A 23,610-nucleotide genomic window follows, 5' to 3' on the forward strand; every position below is an offset into this window, starting at 1 on the left:
TTGTTCCATATTTGAGAGGAAGCATTGAACTAGAGTCATCCATATTCTATTCACAAATTTGCCATTCACACAGATTTTTTAAAAAAAAAAGAAGCAGCAGCAGCAACATCTGCTAGATTTAAACCATTTTGAGCCAATAAAATGTACACTGATATAAGCCAGTGATCAAGATGCACAGGTGTGTGCTACTCTGCCCAACCTTGATTACTGGACTACCAACCTGAATAACTGCAAAATGGCATGGGAATAGCTTCACAGTGGGAGAAATTTCCTTCTCCTATTAGGTCCTCACAGCCTTCCTTCCCCATGGGAGCAAGCCCCACTTCCGCAGCCTCTCCAGCCTCATTGACTCCAATCCTGCTATCAAGGCAGTCCCACTACAGCAAAGTCAATGTCTTTGCTGTACCAGAGACCCAAAAGACCCTCAAAACTCACCAGACATAGCCTAACAACCACTGAGCAGAGGATGACAGTCACTRCCCTCGATCTCCTGGCTGTACTCCTGCTGATGCCAGCCCAATGATACTGGAGTCTCTGCAGCYAAGGCATGCTGCTGGCTCTTGTCTTGCTCACTGCTGCCCAGAGCCTTTCCCATAGAGCTGCTCCCCAGCCAGTCTATCTCCAGYCTGTACCATGGCAAGGGATTATTCTTTTGCAAGACTTTGCCTTTGTGTTCTTGCATTTCATGAGGTTCATGTTGCCCCATCTCTCCAGCCTGTCCAGATCCCATCTGAATGGCAGCTCTGTCATCGAGTGTATCAACTGTTTCCTTGCCCCTAGTTTGGCCTCTTCTGCAAACCTGACAAAAGTGTGCCCCCTCACCTCCTCCAGGTCATTGATAACGTTGTTAAATAGCACAGGTGCCAGCAGAGACCACTGTGGTACCCAGCCTGTTAACAGCCTCCAGGTACAGTACAACCTATTAACCATCATCCTCTGAAACCCACACCACCCCAATTTGTAACCCCTCTGGTTTTCCATCCATCCAGACTGTTACATCCTAACTTGGATTGTGGGTGACAGTGTCAAATGTTCATTTGTTCACATTGCTACATTTTTAATACTACTTCAGACATTCATTCAGGCATCAGTTTCATGACCATGTTTAGTTGCAACAGCAGTTTAAGGTAATGCCACATACTCCCCTTCCTTCCCAGGTAAAGCAGCTTCTCATTCCCAATTTTGGGCTAAAGACACTTCATCTGTACTAAACTGGGGCCTCAGAGACCTATGAGTCACCAGCAGCAAATTGGGACTCTCTCTTGGGTACTTCATGCTACAGTGGCAATGCTCATATAAAATACTCAGCAGAGATGTGCTCTGATAAGAATATTTTTCTCCCATTTTCTCAAGGACATAACTCCCCCCCACACACCTATTCCTCTGCAGGGTCACAGAGGTGGAACCATTTTGTCCAGAAATCAAGTACTCAGGCAAAATTACAAGTCTTTTTACCCCACATACCAAACAATAATTCAAAGAATATTAGTGATTAAAGACAAGGACCCTAGCAGCCATGTGGCAGAAAGTCTGGGTATTATTAGCCTAGAATGGAACATTATTAGACTGGAAGTGAATGGAAACGATGATGGATGTTTATCTCCTGAAAGGTATTTTCCTTGTAGAGCATGTGAATAATTGTTGAGTTGTGTGCACTGCCATCTACAGGCTGTCAATACAGCACCTAGCAGGCAATTTTTCTTCATCTCTGATCCTGGTTCTGTTTTGTTTTTCTGCAGTCCATGGACATTCCTTTGGGTAATGGACTTCACTGGGCTGGATTTATAGTGACAGTGACCTAAAAGTCATGCTGATGGAAAATTCATTATGATTTGGGATTAGTTGTTAATCTTTGGGATTACTAATACTATACCACTTGGACATTCTTGTTTTTGTTTTAATTGCCTGTGTTATGAACAAAGGGCACAGCCAGTCTAGCATCTGGTGTATGTGTATAATTTCTTATGAGCATTGACAGACAAATAAATAGGAGCTATTTTCAAAGTGACCTTTTCCTTCCATCTGTATTAGAATGTTCTGACAAAATTCGTAATTGACTGAAGTCTTTTTATAGCGGCAATGAATATAATGACCAAGGACAGAATTTCCAGACTGCCCCGTCTCTGTTGTGCTTCCTGTCATAGACGTGGCTCCAGTTGGACTACATATGATCAGGGGTAGCTCCTTTCCTCTGGCAGACTGCAAAGACTCAGCAGCCTTCACTGGAGGGATTTTACTTCACAGTGGATAGCATTTCTAACTGAAAATAACAACGTTTTGGAAGTATCTAGTAAACCTAAGCTGGCCATATGTCCTGTTGTCCGCTGAATGAAATGGAGATTAAGCTATCAGCAGTGCGGTACAAGCATTGTGCTTATAAATGTTCCTCTTTCTAGAAAAAACTTGTTTGTTCTCACTATAACATGTTGCTAAATCAGACTGGTTTTTAGTACAGTTTATGGCTTTTGCTTCAGCCTATGCTAGGAAAAAAAAACATGGATTCATGACAAAGACTTAAACCATTCTGTTAGCTTCCTGGCAACTGCACCGATTGAAACAACTACTTTCAACTTGACTATAATACAGTGTCAATGAGCACTGAAATAGCTTGTTGCCTTTTGGTTACTCAAATATATAAAATATATAGAAGCAAACAGAAATCTACTACAAAGAAAGAAAACATGACAGATATTATTGCAATTTTAACCTTTTTTGTTTGTTTGTAGGTGTCTTCACATTACTCTGAAAGTACCTAAGGAGCTCAATCCCATCTAACTTTGTTCTAGTATGGAAAGGAAATTTTGGCTCCTAAAAGGTCATCCTTCTTTAGTAATACACCAACTTGGGACACATAACTGACTACAGTCACTTGTGAAATAATTACCATTAGCAGTTCCTTGGTCAATGTGACAGTTTAAATTACAAATGTCACTGCATTCCTAACGTATTCTCAGTGACCTACATATTGACACATACCAAATAATGTGTCTAAAATCAGCTGCTTCCTTTGTGCCCAGGCTGCTTAAAGATGGAGAAGCAAGTGGAGGAAAAACAGTGCCTTTCACATTAGCTATGATTGATTTCAAGTTAATACTGCAACCTGAATTATTACATAAATGTAGTTGCAGCATCTTAGACGGAATATCTTTATCCAATTGATAGAAGGAAAATCTTTAACCAGTCCTCCACCTGTGAAGCAGGGATGATCAATAGCATTTCAAAAGCTCAGATCAAGTAGCATTATGTAAATATGAATCCTTGACATTTGATGGTATTTTTGTATTTGCAGTGCAGTTTGATGCGGCCACTGAGAAAGGAAAAGAGCAGCAGGTAAGGAGGCAAGATAGGTGCTTTCTCAGGACACCCAGATGGCAATGGGGACTGCGTCAGGGATGTCAACAGAACATATATCTCCTACTTCATAGGAAAATAATTCATGCAAGCAATCTGTGCTCCAAAACTTTTAACTGAAGTGTGTTTTGTTTATAATGTAAGAAAATTACTTTTATTACTGGGTTGTTAGTTATTTAGAGAACTTATCCAAAAAAGTTAGCTCAAATGGATGCACTTATACTTCAAAAGTCTTCTGGCAATATGTGTATATAGAGTAGTAGGCAGCACGGCAGAACAAGGCTTACAAAGTTTCTGAAACTTGCAGGGTGGTTCTCAGAAAGCCAGTTGACTCTCCTAATTAGGAAAAAAAAAAATAAGCGGTGAGCTTTCCATAGAGAGATCCTTGGTGATAAACAAAAGGTGAGAAGCTATTTAATAGCGCCAGGAAAGTTAATGTTAACAGGGGCAGTCCAAGCTAGGCTGTATTTTTTAAAGCAAGGGCTTTTGTTGTTTGTCCTCAATGCTTAACTCTATCCCAAGCAGACAAAGACAATAGAAAGTGAATGAATCCATTCATAAGTTTATAATTTGTCTTTACAAAGGGGCAGAGTGTCTGTATATGTAGTAGAAAAGCATTAGAGCTTTTCTAAGCATCTTAATTTCTGCTTTACTGTAAGGAAGCAAGACATGTTCATATCATTTTTGGGAGTAATTTACTTACTCCCGTGCTTCCACTCAGCTCCTCTGGTTACCTTGTCAAAAGAGGAAGGATCAATTATGGGATTTCTCATTCCTCTATCTACTTGCAGAAAATATTCTTGGGCTTATTGTTCCCAGAGTTACCTTCTAAGCAGGACCAGAGGATGATGTGGCCTTAACATTGACAAATAGCCTTGACAACACTCTGAGACAAAAGAGCAGAGCAGGCAAGGCCCAGCATTGTGTCCCCTGTCTCTGAACAGTCTGCAGGGAAAAGGACAGAGGGAGACAGAAAGCTTGAGTCAACACATGGGATACACTAAAAAGAACAAGACTTTGCTGGGATTTTTAACCATTATATCAATAATGGGGACAAAAGGTCAAGATAGACRGTGGCAGAGAGGGGACAGGTCTCTTCAGTGTTTGCTTTCCTTTTACCAGGAAAACACACTGTTTGCACAACCAGCCACAGTTTTCAACAATGGACGGGCTGGACATGAGTCACCAAAATGAATAATCCTTTTTTTTTTTTTTCAATTTCTATGAAAAACATCCTGTTAGTGTTGCCATGTTCTAGGAATTGTTATAACAGGAGCAGCAAGAGGATTAAGTGCTTAAACCTGTCGCACCAGCACAAGTTTACTACAGCAGAATCTATCTGTGGTTACGAGTCTTTGCGTCTCCTATACAAAAAACAAGAGAATAATCCTCTGCTGTATTTCTTTTTCTGCAACCAGCACTCTAAGACCCACCAATAATATAACCTAAATTACATACATATACATATATATATATATATATGAGAAAGGTAGTGTGTATATAAATATATATATATAATATAATATAAAGTCTAGATCAACTCACAAAACACCCTGAGTGTGAAATAACAGTAAAGATCCCACACGCACCACTATTACACTAGAGCCTTCTCAGCATCAGACTTTTCCACTCACCGGGAGCATTAGATTTCTGCCAGCAAATCCTTAAATGAACAAGAATCCTGTCAACTCAATACTGTCCTTCCTATGCTTTTGAGTGCAATACTGTGCATCTTTCAAATGGTGAGTGATTCTAGGAAGTGATTAAAATATGTGGGATATTCTCTGTAGCATAAGGCTGAATATGCAAAAAGGCTGTCAGTTGTAAAGAATGAAAAAGCTATCCACTACCTGACAGGAACGATTAGTTTCGTGAGCTATGAAAATTGCTAGAGGAGGCAGATAAATGCTTTGTTTTCCCCACAATACTTAAAATGGCAAGAGCTTGCTAAAATATTTAGTTAGTAAAACCCAATGACAAGCTCTTACTGGTCTGCTCTCCAGGAGTGAGAGAGAGCTCAAGAAGACTACCTCCTTTCACTGCCACTGTCACAGTCGGACATCTAAAAGAAATTGAAGCTGGTATAAGTCAGAATCAAAGGAGATGGTCTCAATAAATCTCAAATAAAYTGATAAGGCTTTATCATCAGCAGGTGGCCTAGCCATTATTCCCGTTATTCCGAATCCCTCTTTTTAAATATATCACAAGGATTTTTTAAGATGCTCAGGCCTCACCTAGCTCTGCTCCCTTAGACTAACATTGGTTTGAGCAGAAACAGACTGGGATGACACTGGCAGTATTTGCATGGTGGGGCACAGTGAGCTTGTAGTTTGTACATCTTGGCCATGTCCCAACCTCAGGGCATATTTACCAAGGATACACTGCACAGTCCTAATTCACTGACTGTCCAGATCACAAACCTATTGGAGCACTAGGTTGTCCCTCTTTTCCTATGACTCCATGTTTCTTTCCAAAAGCAACTTGAGTGGACAGGGAACAGTCTGTACCTGCATCTCAGTTCAAGGTGCAGTTGAGTCATAGCTGAAGTTTTCACTCAGATCTCTTCAGCACTTGGCAGATCTCCTACCTTCACTGAGTAATTAAAAATACTGAGCAGGATTTCTCAACCCTCATACATTCAGTTCTGATAATGTTTACCCATCGGTTGGCTAAATTTTAATGCCTTAGACTAGTAGTAGACGATAGGACAATAGTTCTTAGATGCAAAAATACGTAAAATAACCATTTAATTTATACATATATATACACATACACACACACAAGACACATGTATATATGTGCATGTGCATATAGGTATATATGCATATATATCCATAATAAGACCTCCACTGGAACACAGAAGATCAGTATGTGGTAATAGGAAATCATAGACAAGGGCTATATGTGCCTTTGCATTCTTTTTCAATAAATGCTAATACTGTGTTTAGCAGTGTTAGCATTTAGTCTTGCTAGCCCAAACAAACCCATCATATACTATACTTGCAAACTTGTCAGGCCTCAATGCTTAATATCTTTGTATCTACATTTTTATTGAAAAAAACAGCTCCATCCTTTGATGATTACAAAGGACCTTCCAGACTGAATTTATTTATTGTTACTTTATACCCAATTTACTAAGTCCCCTTCTGCTGCACAGGAAGATTTTTTAGCTCCCTCCTTGAACCTTTACGTATTAGTGCTGAGGAGTTTTACGCCTCTCATCTTAAAAAGAGAGTAGCCAGGATGAATCAAGGAGGAAACATTAAAAGCCCATATGTCAGGATTCCTGGTCATCTGAGACATTTCCATAGTCATCATTTCTCCTTCTATAGTGACTATTCCTGGAGCCAAAAGCAAAAGAGTAGGCAATAAGCTGGCTTTAAAAAAGTTTCTTGCTTCTTTTCTTTTATCATCAGTTAACTTCTGAGGCAAAAGTGAATCTCATCACACAACTCTTCTTATGCTGTTTGACACCCTATGTATAATACCTGCATATTTGAGCCAGTTGTTGCTATAAAATTGCAACTTTTTCGATATTATATAAGATTTTACACAGTCAAAAGTTGAATAAATGCAATGAAATACCTAAAAAAATAAACAGATTATTTTTTAACCACTGTCCAGAAAAGCCAATTTTGGGCAGCACATTATCCAGCAAGAACTGACCTGATCCAGGGCTCTGAAGTCTGACTTCTTTTGTAACCTATTGCAGGTTACTTCATTTCTATTTTCCCTTCCTGTAAAATGGGAGAAATGGTATTCATATGCTATTGTAAACAATGTAGAAATAGAAGAATCAAAAATATTGTATTATAGTTTGGTGTAAGTAATGGTTGAAGAGAGTAACTACCAAACTCTTAGGGATTTATTTTAGAACTGTGTACATAAACATAATCATATGCCACATGATGAGTTAATATTTGATTAGACAGTACAGTATCTATGACACCTGTCCACCAGGGAGAGTAGGCCAACAACTGACATAATCCACATTATTATATGCTTAATGATAGAGGAGAAATGCAGCTCTTTCAGCTTCCCACGTCTGCTTTTCATTTCCTCTCCTACACATTCCTGAGGGGTCATGTTCAGTGCCTTGCAAAAGCAAACAAACAACTACAAAATTTTTCTCTCTGTGGTCCTCTGCAATTTGCCTGGAAACAGGAGGAGATTTTTTTTTTTAAAAAAAAAATCCACTGTTTTGTTTTTGTTTCTTAAAAGAAACTTACCTCTTGCAAATAGTTAYTAATTTACATGCGTTGACTATATTTTTTATGAATACAATAGATTAGGGTAAAATACACCCAAAAATGTACTTGGTACTGAAGTTACCCAGAAGAGCTCAGATTTTTCGTATTAGTGAATCAAGAACTCAGTCATACCTTCAAGATCCTTTTCACAGATGTCATTTCAGAGAATCTGATGCTTTGACTAGGAGGACCTACTCCTTCATTTTTTAGGTCAGTTCTCTGGCAAAGCAAGTAGATAACAACTGAAACCTCACAGATACTCTCAAGCACCTTATATAAGCAGAATCTCAAGTACTCTCCCTGCAGAGCTATTAGTGTCTGCAAACCCAAAGTCACAGTGTCTTCCTTCAGGAAATATTGTACCTCTGATTTGCACCACTAGTAATCACACTAATCTTTGGAATCAGCATATGCTTTTTATTTGGAATGTATAGGATTGTGTTTAGGGTCTACTCAGACAATTTGATTTTTTTTTCAATATGACTTGAATGCTTTCCTGTTAAGAAATCCGATTTTTTTTCCTCATAAGTGTAGGTGATTATACTATTTTAGATATTGCTTTTCTTATTCTGAGTAACTGCATGTGAAGATAACATCTAAAAAATACTCTTCCTCAAATTTCCATTACAGTTTTCACTCCYCCCTTTTCAGAGAGTTCACCATCTTTCCCTGAATAGAAGCAAGATTTGTCTTTTAAAATCTGAGTTTATTTTTATTGGAATATCAGCACTTCTCTTCTTTTCTGTGTGTTTTTTATTGGCAAGGGGAGTGCTGAGAATAAGATGGGGTGTATCTTTCACTGCTTTGGACTAAGACCTTTTCTTAGTTCAGGGACAATGCTAGACGGCCTGGCTGGTATGACAAACAGCTTTTGAACAGAGACTGTTGACAGTTCCTAATTGCTGATCAGGGGTGGTCAGAAAATCAGTGAAAGACCTGTAGCCAAGCCAATCTGCTTGGAAATGATAGCAAACAGCCCTCTCATTCCTCAGTTGCTTGTGCTGCCAAGGGTCTTTTATCTCCTACTCACCTTCTCACCTATCAGAGATTCCTCAGTCCCAAAGGGGGCACCTTTTTTCCACGCTATGATAATAGGAAGTAGATCTCAATATAAACAAAAAATCACACTTACTGAGACCTTCCTATGAACCAGTGTCTGAGCATTACAGAAAGGGTGGGAACAGATACATTTCTTTTAAGTGGTACGCAGCAACAGTTCTTGACATGAGATTGTATTTCAAGCTCCTGTGGTTTGGTTGCCTCTTTGATCTYACCCTACAGACAGGTTTGTCATTCATGTCCAAAATTAGGCTGGAAAAAATGCTGCTATAATTAGTTAGAGGAAAAAGGAAGAAGAGAATGACTTCCACTGCCAGCTACTATGTCCACAAAGATAACAAAAGCTTTGGCAGAAGACAGTGCTGGGCATGGGCTAGCACTCTCCACTTTGAACCTCTTCCAGAAACCAATGGTGAGAAATTACCACTTTGGTGAAAGCCTGGGAGGTATATTCTAGAGAAAGAATACAGTGAATTATGCCAGTATAAAAACTTCACCAAGAATAATAAAATGGTTTGATCAAAGGTTTGAACTCTTTAAACTGTTTTACAAGGGCTGTCTCCCCTGCTCATGCCATTTTACATGCTTATTTACTACAGTGTAAATCATACTTCACAGAGCTGAGATGACAGATGAAGCCTGCTACAGTGCTGCATGAAATGTAGCATGTTTTCTTATGCGAGACAGAAGTTGACAGAGCATCAAATGATCATGTTCCATCTATAACTTTCACTCTGTCAAGTCTTCTGTCTCCTGCACTCCAATTATAATAAATACAGCTGACTGCATATAGCCAGAGGAAAATGAAGGCAGTTTTATGACATATGTAAAATCAAAAGATTCAGACATTTGTAAATCTTTTGAGTATTTACATAAAAGTAATCCTCTGCTCTCTTTGATTTGAAGACATTAAGAACTTGGAAGGAATATATCTTTAGAAATCAACATTGCACTGTAAGTAAGAATTTTGAGCTCAGAGCAACATTCTCTTATGGTAGGAGCCAAACACAGACAGTATTATCAATAAGGCTGGTTGGTTGAAGTGTCTTTACCCTAGAAAGTATTCATCAGAAGTAGTACTGATTTACCCTCCCATTGGTATTAACACCTCAAGCAAGACAAAGAGCATACTGTTTGCTAAAAAGAAATAGCCAAAGTCACACACACCCTTCCTTTCATCTTTTGGAAGGCCTTTCTGCTGACATTTGAAGGAAGAGAATTATTAAAAATGTATACTTCCAGATTATTTTTTGAGGTTGTTCTGACTGGTAATACATCTTCTACAGAGAACATGTAGTACTTCCTGCCAAGCTGTTAGTGCTGAAAACAAGCTTGTGTATTATTTTGGCTTTATAATCAGATTGTACAGTATCACCCAATATTACTAACTCATAATTAATATCAAATTCATATTAAATAATCTATAGTATGACTAATGGATAAGTGGAATGATTTCTTTGTATGCTCTAGCCTGTGTCTGAAGAGACAGAAGCCAAATGCTTCCATGTGGCCACCGGATACCTCTTTCCATAATAATGATTAATTATGGTCCAGACCATTGCTGGTCTCTGCCTTAGCCTGAATCTGATGCGTGTATTTAAGGATTCACATTGATCTCATTTTCTCACTGCGTTATCTAATTCAGATTGTGAAGTCCATGAAGAAGATCCTTCTTTTCTTTATAAATAGGCTGGAATATAGCAGGCAGCACATCACTGCCATTAGCTAAACAGCAAGGACTGAGGTAACTCCACCTCAGCCTGAAGAAAAACACTGTCAAATTCCTTCTGAATGTCAAAGTGCAGCTGTTACTAGACCATCACCATTATCAGACCAAGGAATGGAGAAGTAGGCAAACACCAAGACACTTGTGATTTATAGTTCTCAAGGGTTTGGGAGTTTCAGTTGTGCTGGGTGCCATATTYTCTAGTTTATTGGGTTTAGTGGGTCTTTTGAGGCCCATATGCCTGGCCTTGTGTTTTACAGATGTTTTATATCATGCAATTAATGCAGATTACTCAATATGAAAGTAAGTAAAGAAGTTCTCAAAAAGTCATGCCACTGTATGATTTCAGTCATAAAAAGGTATGACTTTAATACAATCACTTTTGAAGGATCCTAGTAAGGGCATATGGCTCTCTGGAGGCCTGTTTCATAGAAAAAAAATTGTCTTGCATCAAGGAAGTTATCACTGTAAGAAGACTAAATAAATAATTACAAATTGAAYGCACATGTGGCAGAAAAGATATACAGCCCAAAAAATACCTTTAGAAAAGTCAGTGAGATCATTTGTTTCAATATATTGTATTTGTATTTTGTCTATGCATAAAATCTTAACTACTACTTAACACTACTCCCTTTCTATTTGAAAAGGAAAATTCCTGGTGATTAGAACATGTTAGAATAGAGACAGCCACTTAGGAAAATAGAGAACTGCAAATCTGCTTTACATTTTAGTGGATTAGAGAACAGGGCAGGAGAGAAGCATTTGTCAGCTCAAAGTTGTTAGTGCCAATTTTACCACAAAGAGCGTAAGGGCACCACCTGCTGTTTTAGAAATGCATTTATTTCAGTCATGAAAATTATTCTTCAAGTACTGCATTCAGAAACAGTCAGGCCTACTAACAAGCCATCCTTCTATAGTATAGCTTTATCCTGAAAATTAAGCTTATGCAAGACAATTTTAACAAATGATGTGTTTGTACTTCCCTGTTCATACGATGAAACATACTGTTGCAACAACGCTGGCCATAAATAACTGAATATGGAGCTCTTGCAGATTTTTTAAAGAAAGAGAAGGTTTCACACTTCTGTTTTAGCACATGAGAAGTTGCTCTTCCTCACTTGGGGCATCAGAATCTAGAGTCCAGGATATCTGCAGATCTGATTTGCATCAATAATCACTGAACAAATTTACTTACTGACATTAGTACAAACAGCATGACAAAGGTTTAGGTCATTAGAAGCTGACTATTACGGAATAAATAATTACCACTAGATAAATAAAGACATCAAACTATAGTTTAAACAGTTTTTTTTAAAAAAATCAAAAGACTGTTTTCAAAATGCTTCCTATTAAGAAAAGACAGATCAGTACACACCTAGTTGCAGTTAGCAGTTTCTTCACTGGCAAATAGGATTATTTTCTTATGTCCAGATTTGATTTACACATACTTGCAGGACTTCATAATCCAACTGGCTGGTATTTTTGGGAAAACTCAAATGACACAAATTAAAACCCTAGATGACCACGAGATAAGCTGTAGAATGAAGTCAGAAAGTCTGTTCAGCAGCTTGGATGCTATGAGATAGAGAAGGTTCAGTGTCTGTTAATTCTTCCTAGCTGCTAGGAGGAATCACCCCATGTTCTTCTCCTCTTTGTCTGAACACCATGCAACACTTCGGAAAAGCACACCCCAAGCTGATCAGCTATAAACACACTCCTGTATGCTATAGGCTAGTAAGGGACTTTTTTGAGGACTGGTCATTTATCAATGAAATGATCACCTCTCCAAACTTCCATGAGAGGAAGAATCAGCCCGAAAGGAATGTCCTATTTCTATTCAGGGTTGGCCAGCCAATGTTCTCAAAGATTTTAAGTGAAAGTGAGCATCAGCAACCTCTTCAAATATTTGAAAAAATAATATGAAACATGAACAAATTACACGCTTTTGCCACAGAAAAAGACAAAATGGCCCATTTCTTCCTCAGGCAACCACAGCCAAGATTCCACTGGCCTGCTCACAAGCAAAATTATGAGATGCTTTTGATTTTTATCCTATACAACTCAGTCCTGATTCATGCATGAAAAATTCAAAGAAAGAATGAAAAATGTGTAACTTGATTGCTCCCCATGATGTAGGTTAGATAATTTTTATAACATATTAACATGTCAATAACAGACGCATAACCCATGTTTTGTCTACCAGTACCAGTTCTATTAAGGTAACAACTAAGGTGTCAGTACGGTTTTCCCCTTCTAAAGATGCTTTGTACATCTGCAAGATGTGCAAAACAAAAGTAATCTAGAATTGCATCAAGCTTGTGCATTTATTGGTGGCTTATTAAAAATGAATTGCTGTAAATGAATGCTAATAACAAATTAGTAAAAACTTTTTCTTTTCTTCTGTTTTTTTTACACAAATAGTTTTATTACAAACTTGAAATCTCGAGAAATACACATTTTAGAAATTACATAAAGGCCTTGGCATCTGTAAGAATCTTTTGGTATTTGCATGGTTATAGTCTATAAAACATTTCTAGACACAGATGTGCTCAAATATTGGTATAATTGCGTAGAAGTCTTTAGAAGTATTTCTTAAGCCACTTTGAAGACATTTTTGGCACAGTATTAAAAAAATTAAGGCCTTATAATTTTTCAAAATCAAGTCATTCAGTGTGTGAGTAGTGTTTAAAACCCTGAAAAATATTAAATACAGAATAAACACTATAAGTTCAAAGCAGGATTTACTATAATAAAGACAAATAGCTATTAACCTGGGTTCAGTATCTGCAATTTACAGACTTCAGTATTGAAATGAGCTATGCAAAATAAACATTTCACATCATATTTTGGCATTTAACATCTAATTTATGACACTGAAAAAAAGTTTGTAAGCTTTTTTTTTTTTGAAATGATAAACTCAAAGCTTGATTTGCCTAATGGTTGATATCTATATAAATTACTAAAATATTTATATATTTTTTTTCTTGACCATTGCTGGATCATTCCTTATTCCACAGGAAAGTTTGTTCTACTGCATAAAGAAGCTGCAAAGTACCAACATAGCAGAAACACTTACTTGCCTTTTTGGGAAATCAGTTAGGCAATCTCTTCCAAATGTAGTCCCATTAAAACCAAGAGCACTAAGGACTACAAACAGAAGGAAAGGCTTGCAGGATGGCACTCTATGTTTTGGAAAGATGGTTACTTGTTGCTTAACCACAATACCACAATCCGTAATCCTAAAACTCTTTTTTTACATTAGCATTGCTTTGTACAGGAACAATAAGTACATACCCAAGAGTTTTGGATTTTGAGACAGCTAGATAATGGTAACAACAAGCTTATCTGGGGAAGAAGAATSAATCTAAATATATAATACAAGAATGAGAAAGGGGAGTCAAACAGTATAAGGCAGAACTGCATATCTCCTAGCACCTTTGCATTTTTTTTCTGGATGAACTCTTGACTTTTTATTCTATCAGTGCATTGCATTTATATAAAAAATATATATACTTTGATCAAAAGTGCCACATGGCATGTCAACATTTGAAGCTTATCTTTGTTGTCTCTTTTCTTCTTCAGCAAGGACAGGGCCAGTAAAGCAGTGTGTGTTAGTTATGCAAGTTCCTAAAAGGCACTTTACTGTTTTCATATTCGACAACAATGAGGTACATATGATATATGTCTAGGCTTCATTGCTGTTAAACGAATAGCACCATATTGTGTGAAATTAGTTGAAATTCAAAAGTCATTATGTTTTTCTCATACAGACTTGACAACGGCTAACGTTGGAGCGCAGATCCCCTGCTTTCAACGTGGAGGGCGTCGGTTTCCTGTCGAAAACAGAGAGGCGAGAAGAGCCGTCAGCAGCAGGTCCTTCGTGCACAACCGCTAGTTTTCAGGGTTACCTGCGACAAGGCAAACTTTGCGTGCAGCCAAGCGCCTCTCTGAGCTCTGCTGAATCGAGGTGTCCCTTAGTTCTCCAATTTAAATACTCTTTTAAGTGTAGGTTACAGACTGTCACAAGATCAGTTAGTGATTTCCATTTAGTGATTTAGAAATCACATTAGTGATTTCCAGTTATTCGGAATTTAGTTCTGTTACTAGGCTGAAGGTTTCCTTCAGCAGAAGGTGCTTTCTAATAATCAGCGGTTTGAAAACGTGCTGAAATTTAGGTAGTAATAAAATTTTTAATAGGCAAGGAAACTGAGGCATTTGACTACTCATAAGTTTCTTCTGAYGCTTGAGACTTAGCAGAATAATAAATAGCCAACAAAAGAAACGATGTATGCAACATGGTGTCAAATAGACCCATAAACCAAAATCTTTTGGGGCTCTAATCTGTCGTAAAGTGTTACTCCTAACAACGGAGCATTTTCAGATGAAAGTGTGATTACATTTACCTTTTTCATTTAAAAGGATTACGAGTTTATAGGGAACTGCAGTACACTTGTGTATTATGATAGTAAGGCAGGTCCCCTGATCAAGTATAAACTGGGATTATTTTAGYGGCTCAAGACACAGTTTGTAGCCAGAAAACGATATAAAATGGTCTTCGAATACGAATAATCGCAGCGCTGACTCTTCTGTTTTTCCCTCTGACCAGCCTGGCCCCTTCCTAGGAAGCCGGTGCTTACCCCAGGATTGGCACCTGAGCTTTTTTTAGCAGTAGCTTCTCCCGGATAAAGTGATTATCACAGCCCCAGGGATAACAAGTCCCAGGACTCAACTTTGACACCTACTCAGCTTACAGCTGTCTCACGGACAAGAACTCGAACCTGGCCACACAAGCTGCCTCATTTTGACCGAGACAGGCTAAGGAGCATTCGCAGATCTGGAAGGCAGGAGCAGATGAAGCCATGGAAGAGGATGCCCATCTGCACTCAAGAGAAATGCCTGCGAATCGCACAAGCTATGCTGACCTGAGAACTAGTCTGCATGCTACCATACTAACTTTAATAAAATTCAGAACAGTACTGTGCTGAGAAATACATTTATATGCAGGGGACCAGAACAGAGCCTACTACCACTTAACTGCTGAAATGAGAGCCCTTCTGGAATGAAGAAATGCCTAAGACCGCTGCTTGGGCTGAAGTTCATTTAGAGAGATTTTTGCCAGACTGGAGAGCAGTAAATAATTGTTCAGCTCACTCAGTCTCCTTCCTCTTCGTATCCAACACCTGCACTAATTTCAAGTTATTTCCATTAAGTACTAACATCCATTAGGGGGAATGTTATATTCTAACTTAGTTTCAGTCAGCATATCAGCCTATCCCAGTTAGGACTCAATAAATACAATCAAACATACAGGAAATGCAAAAATTACTAGAGTAGTCTAAAAAGCAAAGTCCTAAGTGCAAATGACACATTGTAGATACYAATGGAAGATACACTCATTAATTCTCCCAAAAGCTATTACCTTTTTTTTAAAAAAAAGAAAAAATAAGTTATTAACTGTATATATTAACCAATCCAGGGCACAGCCAGTATTTCACTCATGTTTTACACTCAAACAATACTTCTGCTATTCAGTGASAAGGCATGACTAAGTTTCAAATACCGATAAATAAATCATGAACTTACTTGAACATCTCATTCCTCTCTATAGTGGCAAGCCAGAAGCTGTAAGCATTTGCATAATAATTGCAGGTGCCCCGGCCGTGGCATTCAATGAAGGGAGCGCTGCGAAACTCCTCGAGGCAGGAACCCGGAGAGGCCAGGGCCTGCCCGGAGCCCTCAGCACCGGCACTGGTGTGCTAGGAAAATGCAAAAGCATCGGTCAGAGAACAGGACCTCTTTCTTTACAGCATCTGGTACCTCTCTTGCACAAGTACTTCTCTGCACGTCTYTCCTTGCAGCTGTACACATGGAAATACTCTAGGACTGACACTCAGGCTATGTCTACACTGGCAGTGGAYCAGACCTACTCTCTGGCCATAGAAGCAGTAGTTTATATTGCCATAGCTAAATCCTCTTTCTGACCCCGTTTCTGGCCTYTCTCGTACTGCCTAGAGCTAACAGGTCCAGATCCATGCTGTTCCCCAGACCATGCCCACACGTGGCCTGGGAGAGTGGCTGTGGCATAGGTTGTGAGCATGACAGCAAGCAAACTAACAACTAAACAGTATGGATGACTGCAGAGCAGCTCTTCAGACTACTCCCTAGCTCTTTTATTTTACTAGTAGAGATATAGCTCCCCCCCAAAAAAATAAAGAAAATAAAAGGTCAAAAAAGGTCATCTAAAACTGAAGGTTTATTCATCAAAAATGAGGACAGGCACTGATTCTCTACTGCTCTAGGAAGYTTCTTCAAGGAAGATGTTAAGGGACAATGGAAAATTACACTTATTTCCTCATTTATTCTGCACTTGGTACCTGTGCTGAAACTGCAAATGAGAGAACAGGCTCTGTGAATTTCCCAGAAAGTGGACAGTGAACTGCTGTTACATTAAGTCTATTTAGTAATTAGACAGAATCTTTATAAAGTCACCAGACAGGACAGAAGCCTAAAACCCTCCCGAGACCTGACATGGTATTGTCAGATACGATCTTTCCCAGAGTGGAAGTGTAGATCAAACGCCAGAAACAAATGCTTTTCTCATCTCAGAGCATGTCCTAGTGCACTTACCATGACAAAGGAGTAACCAATCCAAAGTGAACTCCAGCCTTCAGGACATTGTGGTATTTGAATTGTTTGACTGTGAACAGCTATTACCATAGCAGGAGCCTCACACACAGCGCATCTAGAAAGACCAAGACATGAATGAACTACATGCATTTGAGAGCTAAAACTTCATTTCTTTTCAGAAGTTCCTTTCATTAAGGAATTTGAATTAAAAAATGATGTCACCTTCCAAAACAAAGCAAAATCAGAATGTTTCATTTAGAAAAACAACCATCTGATTCTTTTTCTTTTGTCGTTTAATTAGGGACAGCTTAACTCTTAATTCATTATTCCTATTAGCCTTTTTACAGCAAAGAAGCAAGAGATGTGTTATCTGAATATTTAAACACATATACATATATGTCTTCCTCTTTTTCTAGTTCCATTTGTACTGTAGTTTCTAAAAGTGGCAAGTGTCATGAACACGAACTGCAAACAGCCAAACCATTTAGCCCAGCAGGTACCATTTAGGAAGTGGTCTATTGTGATCAGAGATGAATAGCAGCAATTCATCATGCTAAGCAGAGCCCTGAGTGATTTCCAGAGAGAAAGACATCTCTCTGGAAAATCTTACAGTGGCTATCACCGCTAATATAATCTAATGCTCTTCCCTGTGCATTTTTCTTGACAGCAGCTTTATTTACATTTGGTGTCTTTATCTCCAGCAAGAGAGTTCTAGCAAAGTAACTGGACCAATGAACCTAAAAAGCTATACAGTACCCACCCTTTTACTTTAAACCAATAAATTGTGTTTCAGCCAARGACCAATCATGCTTTTATAAAGAATCATAAAAATGTCAGCTGGGCTGGTAATTATAATACAGGAGCTGGTTAATAAGGAATTTGATAGATGCAATCTGTTTCTTTCTCATACAATTCGTAAATTGGCTACTGTAGTTAGCAATGATGAAAGCAATTCAAAACAGATACACAGAAGTAAACAATCTGAATCCTATTACCAGAGACATGAAAAAAAAATCAAATGCAAAATGGATTAAGTTGGATTCTGGTAAACTCACAAGAGCAAAGGAATTCAGAATGAAAGCCTTCTATTTCTGACATGTGAAGACTACTTTCATACCTACCACCTTTAGTGCAGAAGCAAGACAATTATTTTAAGGAACACATCAGTGAAAGAGTAAGTTAAAAGAGGAATGTTAAAGCTGCCTGTATTCTTGGATCTCTGCTTTTCTTCAAGAGATTTCTGGTATTACAGTGGAAGATCTTAGATGAAAAGAAGCCTCATGACCCAAGCCAGCAAGTGACACTTTTACATCTTTTCAACTTTTGGACAGAAAAAAATGTTGATTTAAAGGCCTTGCTAGTAAAAAGAATAGTTTTCTCAGATTCCTTGCTGAATGTGCTGATGTTAAAAATGTATCTTACAATTACCTCACTCTCTGCCATAGCTAAATGGAAAAAAATATATATATATACACACACACAAGTATGTGTGTATAYMKRTATACACACATACATATATGTATGTATAGACATATTTATATGGTACAAAAGCTACTCTGTATGCATAAGACTGTATGTAGTTTAAGGCAAAATATTGGTAGACACCTCATTGAGCAAGACTTTCAAAAATGATTGTCAAAAGTTATTTTTGGTTCCTGATCAGGGATAGCATAAAAGGAACTTTTATGTTCTTTTAACATATTAAAGGTATTTTAGTTGTTGGTCATTTTAATATTTCTTAAAGTCAAGCACCTTCCATCCAYATCCAAAACCAACCAGAAAGTAAGACCAACAAAATCTATAGTCACTCTTGAGAAGCTTGGTCTCAGTCTGCTCATCAAATTTTCAAGGTATATCAATTTCTGTGCCACAAAACCAAAAATATAGTGCAGAAGTAACAACTGTAGGAACAAGATGGATTCTACTATGCAAGTTAGATACAAAATCCTTTGCCATAGGGTCAAATGGCTTTGTGAGTACGTCAACATCCTGAAAGACCACAACGCATGGATGGTTTGAACTGCCCCTTTTCTTGGATGGTACATACAGGTCCTGGAAAGCAATGACAGCAGTCTCCACTCCCATTCACTTTACATGGCAGGAAGAGGGATCAGCAAGAGCTGATACAGATTAGGAGCAATGATAGGAATCTTAGTAATGCCTAGATCTAATRATTATCACCTTGTTGAGAGGCTGGAGCTCCTTTGTCAGATTCTTAGCTAATGACACTGGTATAGCTTACCACACTCTTGCCCATACCTCTGCCTTTGGCATTGGGCATATTATGCCAGGGTAGTTTTTTGCTGGTGGCCTTAATATTAAAGGAATGGACCAAATATTTAAAGGTTGGACCAAATCTTCAATATTGTGGATTGCTGCAGAACGGTTATGTTCTATGCAAGTGACACAACTTGTGCTAGACGAGAATTTATTAAAAAATAGATGATTGATTTTGCAACTATTTCCTTTAAGTCAGACAATAATGGTTGTATTCAAGCATCACATYCAAAACAAGGCAAGAAACTTRGTAGCGTACTGTATGATAAATAATGCTAACAATTTCAAACAAAAGGAAGTAGAGTTCTAAAAAGTTTCTAGCTATGGTTAGTCCAAAAAAAATTTTCTGTTTTGTGCAGGAATTGTGAATAAATTAAAAACTTCCCTTTCAAAGTGGATCACAGATTTTGCAAAGTATCATTTCAAAATAAATCTTTTCATTTCAATTAGCCTCAACGAGACTGTTCTTTCTGTTTGGGTTTCTCCCAAGGATGGATTCATTTTTGATCTAAGTCTAAACTTAAAACACACACACTTTGAACCATTTCACCACAGGAACTCAAAATTTCAGTTTAAATGAAGRAAAAAAAACTATATTGATTAAAAGCCTTTTTCAAAAAGCAAAGTACCATATATGCTTTTAATAGCCTTTGTCATTTTACAAACAYATCAGAACTGAGACCATACCTGCTGATGAACGGTCTGATATTATCGCCAGTRATAGGAGCCATACTCATTGGCATGGGTTCAGGAGTAGACAGCCAGTAGGAATAGTCATTCCTTGACGCAAAGTTACATACGTTGTTGATATTGCAGAATAAGAACGGCATAGTACTAAATTTACGAAGACAGCTCCCTGCAGTGCCTGAAAGGTTAAGTGAAAGGTTGTTAGTCTGTTTTTGTTAAACCTTTGCGAACTGTCATACAAAAATTTCCAGTAAAGTTTAAAAGTGAAGACACTTGTCCTAGAGGGCTGAGTTCTCTTGAAGGAAGTGGCTTCTCTCAGCTCCATCAGGAAGGGACAGGGAAGGCAAGGAGTAACTCAGTCTTGCCTGTAGAATTACGGAATAATTGAGGTTGGAGGAGACTTCCAGAGGTCATCTATTGCAAATATTTGCCAGTTAGACCAGGTTGCCTGAGTCCATGCCTAGTCCAGTTTTGAGTATCTGCAAAAACAGATTCATAATCTCTCTGGGCTCCTATTTCAGTGTTCAACCATTCCCACAGCAAAAAAGCTTTTTTATATATCTAACTGGAATATCTCATATTTTAACTTGTGTCCATTGCATCTTCTTCTAACACTGTACTCCTCTGAGAAGAGTCTGGCTCCATCTTCACTATACCCTCCCATCAGCTGAAAACAGCAATAACAATCTCTCTAATTTTCTCTTGAGGCTGAGCAAACCCTCAGTTCCCCGAGACTCTTCATATCATGTGTTCCAGTCCCTACTGAAAATCTTAGTGGCCAGCTGCTGTATTYACTCCAGTATATTAATGTCTTCCTTGTACTGAGGAGTCCAAGTCTAGGTACAATATACTAGATGTGGTCTAACAACTGCCAGGTAGAGGGGAAGAAACACTTCTCCCAACTTCCTCGCTGCAYTTTTGTCAAATGGAGTCTAGGATGTTATTGGGAGTTTTTTTTGTTGTTGCAAGGGCACATTGCTAATTGATGTTGAACTTGTTGCCCTGCAGGATTCCCAGGTCCTTTCCTGCTTTCTAGATTGTTAATCCCCAGTTTGCACTGTTGTATSGGATTATTTCATCCCAGGTGTAACACTTTGCATTTGCTGTCTCAGAACTTCTTGGGGTTCTTCTCAGTCCTTCTTTCCAACATGGCCAGGTCCCTCTGAATAGCAGCTGTGCCCTCTGGGATGTCAAGTACTCCTCCATTCTGGTGTCATCCACAAATTTGCTGAGAGCATGCTGTATCCCATCACCCAAGTTGTTAATAAGTTCATTAATCAGTATTGGCCCAGTTTCAATTCCTGAGAGACATCACTATTCACCAGCCACCATCATATTTTGTACAGCTGATGATACGCACTGAGTCTGATAGTCCCACCAGTTTTCCAACCACCTTTCCATCCGCTTAGCCAACCCATAGCTCATCAATTTAGCTATAAGAGTATGATGGAAGACCTTTGATAAAGCCTTCCYTAAATAAACTGGCAGTGCTTCCTCTATGCATCAATCCATTATTTGTACTAGCCTAGAAGGCATAAAGCACCAGCTAGCCAAGAATGATTATACAGTTTTGTTCAATATAAATCTACAAATGAGAGAAATCTTTGGTTTCTAATGACATTCTGATTTAGTCTCTACTGTCAGTTCTTACCCAGATCCTGGCCATGTGCTCTTTCATTGCCTTGTACGTAAAGCAAGGAGTAACCATGGTAAATCAGCCTAGTTCCAAATGGACACTGTGGTTCTTCAGTGGTTTGACTGTGTCTGGTAACAAGGAAGCCATGAGCAACAGATGCTGCGCCTGGTGGGCCCATAGCCCCAGGCAAACCTTCAGGACCAGGTGGACCAGGAAATCCTCTGGGCCCTAAAATAAAGAAAGTCGCATTTTATCTCTTCRGACATTGGCATCACAAAGTCACCTTGCTGGAACTCAGGTAGTACTGAGTATTCATTTGCCATTTGTGTAGTTACTAAATCGCCCTTGAGAGCATCTATAGAAAAAAAAATTGTCAGTTTCTAATGGAGCTGAAATTATAGCAAGTAATGGAAAGTTAAGAATTAGCACTTCCCAGTTAGTTGTTAGAACGAAGTAGAACTATTCATAAAAAAATAAAGATAAAAATTTTAAAAATTTTATCTTTTGTTGTTGTAAAATTTAAACACTCAAATGTCAGGCTGCAGTGGTTTAGTGATCATGCTCCTAGTCCTTTGCATATGAAGATATATAAATATATACTGTACTAGACTATATACATAAATATACACTTTACGTGTGTGTGTGTGTGTTTAAATAATACATGGCAGTGTAAATTTTGTAAAAAAAGAGGGGGATTATAMATAGAAGATCCTGTGCACAGAGTAATGGTCTTCTCTCCTTTGCAATGAATGCTGTGGGGAACTTGTGGCCTTTGTTATTGGAGGAAACCAAGATTTTCCTTCCTTCTCAGTTGCAGGAGAGGAATATAACTGTAGATGTAGAGAGGAGAGCTCCTACTAGCACCACAAGATCTTCAGGCTTTCCTAGTAGTACCCACAGGTACTTTCTTTTGTAGCTTTAGTGAAGTCTCAAATGTCCTTTGGTGTATTGCCAGAGCTGTCATGTGTAACCTTTACATTGTAAAAGACACATATCTTACAGAGCTAATGWTTTTTTCCCTTATTTTACAAGTTACAGCTTGTATTGCTGAGGGAAAATAATCTACAAAATTGCTCACTTCTTGTATTCAAGCAAGTGTTACTCCATTACTTCTAATGAAATTCAAAAAACAGAAGTTTCCTAGAAATTAAAGCATGTTTTATATGAAAAAACAGGCATAGATAGGTTTCTTTCTTTCACAGACATATTTTGTAAGCCTCCATTTTCACTCCAGTAAAAGATAAGTCTAACTGTTTACTGGAAGCTAGTTACAGCTGCTCCTTCTGCTGCTTCCACAGAGAATTCCAGACCTGGTCAACTGTCTTTGCTGCTTACCAGCCCTCTGCCTAGATAACTAAAAAAAATGAGATTAGGTACAATCATGCCTAACGCCCTATGTCATTTTTCTATGGAGGAATCAAGTCTTYGAAGATCTCATGGGCTTACCTGGGGGACCATAAGGACCAACTTCTCCTTTTTGTCCAGGTTTACCATCAAACCCTGGGCTACCAGGTGGCCCAGGTATACCTGAAGGTCCTGTAACCCCTGTTGATAAAAAAGGAATAGTTATTACTGAATCACTCAATGTTACTTCATCTTAGTTATAACTTTTTGACTTATGATAGCACTGGCACAACTCAGCACATGCAGATTTACTGATGTTATTCAGATTCAGTGAGCATATTGCAGTATCTAGAACAAATGTGTAGGCTACTGCAGGCAAAATGGTTATGGTAGAGAAAAAACAGARAAATAAGGAGAAGGTGTGCTTTTAAAACAATTAGTATTTGCCTAGAATCTGARAATGAAGGGCAGCAATCTTTTTCCTCTGCTTATCATATGATTCATTCAAAACTGCAAGAACTACAGACCATAGGTGATGAACAGTGGGAAAACCAGTATTCTCTTAGCTTCTTCCCAAACAGGTTTTTAACATATGTTATGTCTCTCTTTTATGGATTTCTGTGGATGCTTTGACTCTTACACATAAACTCAGT

General features: G+C 38.3%; 1 protein-coding gene and 1 long non-coding RNA gene across 3 annotated transcripts in view; both read right to left on the reverse strand.

The window, feature by feature from the left end:
- Window positions 1–3,520: 3,520 nt before the first annotated feature.
- On the reverse strand, window positions 3,521–7,944 carry LOC146588367 (uncharacterized). Its single transcript, XR_014897434.1, has 4 exons — window positions 7,734–7,944; window positions 7,018–7,088; window positions 4,177–4,296; window positions 3,521–3,687 (listed from the first exon to the last, which is right to left on the reverse strand). It is a non-coding gene; the product is annotated as an uncharacterized LOC146588367 (long non-coding RNA).
- A 4,988-nt stretch (window positions 7,945–12,932) lies between these two features.
- COL4A1 (collagen type IV alpha 1 chain) overlaps window positions 12,933–23,610 on the reverse strand; it is a 127,622-nt gene continuing 116,944 nt past the window's right edge. For both annotated transcript variants that reach the window (XM_085318133.1, XM_085318132.1), the window contains exons 47-52: window positions 23,060–23,158; window positions 21,629–21,841; window positions 19,978–20,155; window positions 17,014–17,128; window positions 15,970–16,142; window positions 12,933–14,219 (exon numbers count right to left, since the gene is read on the reverse strand). In XM_085318133.1, the coding sequence (XP_085174259.1) occupies window positions 14,138–14,219; window positions 15,970–16,142; window positions 17,014–17,128; window positions 19,978–20,155; window positions 21,629–21,841; window positions 23,060–23,158 (860 nt within the window). In that variant the 3' untranslated portion in view covers window positions 12,933–14,137. The remainder of the gene's footprint in view (window positions 14,220–15,969; window positions 16,143–17,013; window positions 17,129–19,977; window positions 20,156–21,628; window positions 21,842–23,059; window positions 23,159–23,610) is intronic.

Source organism: Rhea americana, unplaced genomic scaffold, assembly GCF_003343005.1.
Source record: "Rhea americana isolate MKP2758 unplaced genomic scaffold, rheAme1 scaffold_52, whole genome shotgun sequence".
Classification (NCBI taxonomy): Eukaryota; Metazoa; Chordata; class Aves; order Rheiformes; family Rheidae; genus Rhea; species Rhea americana.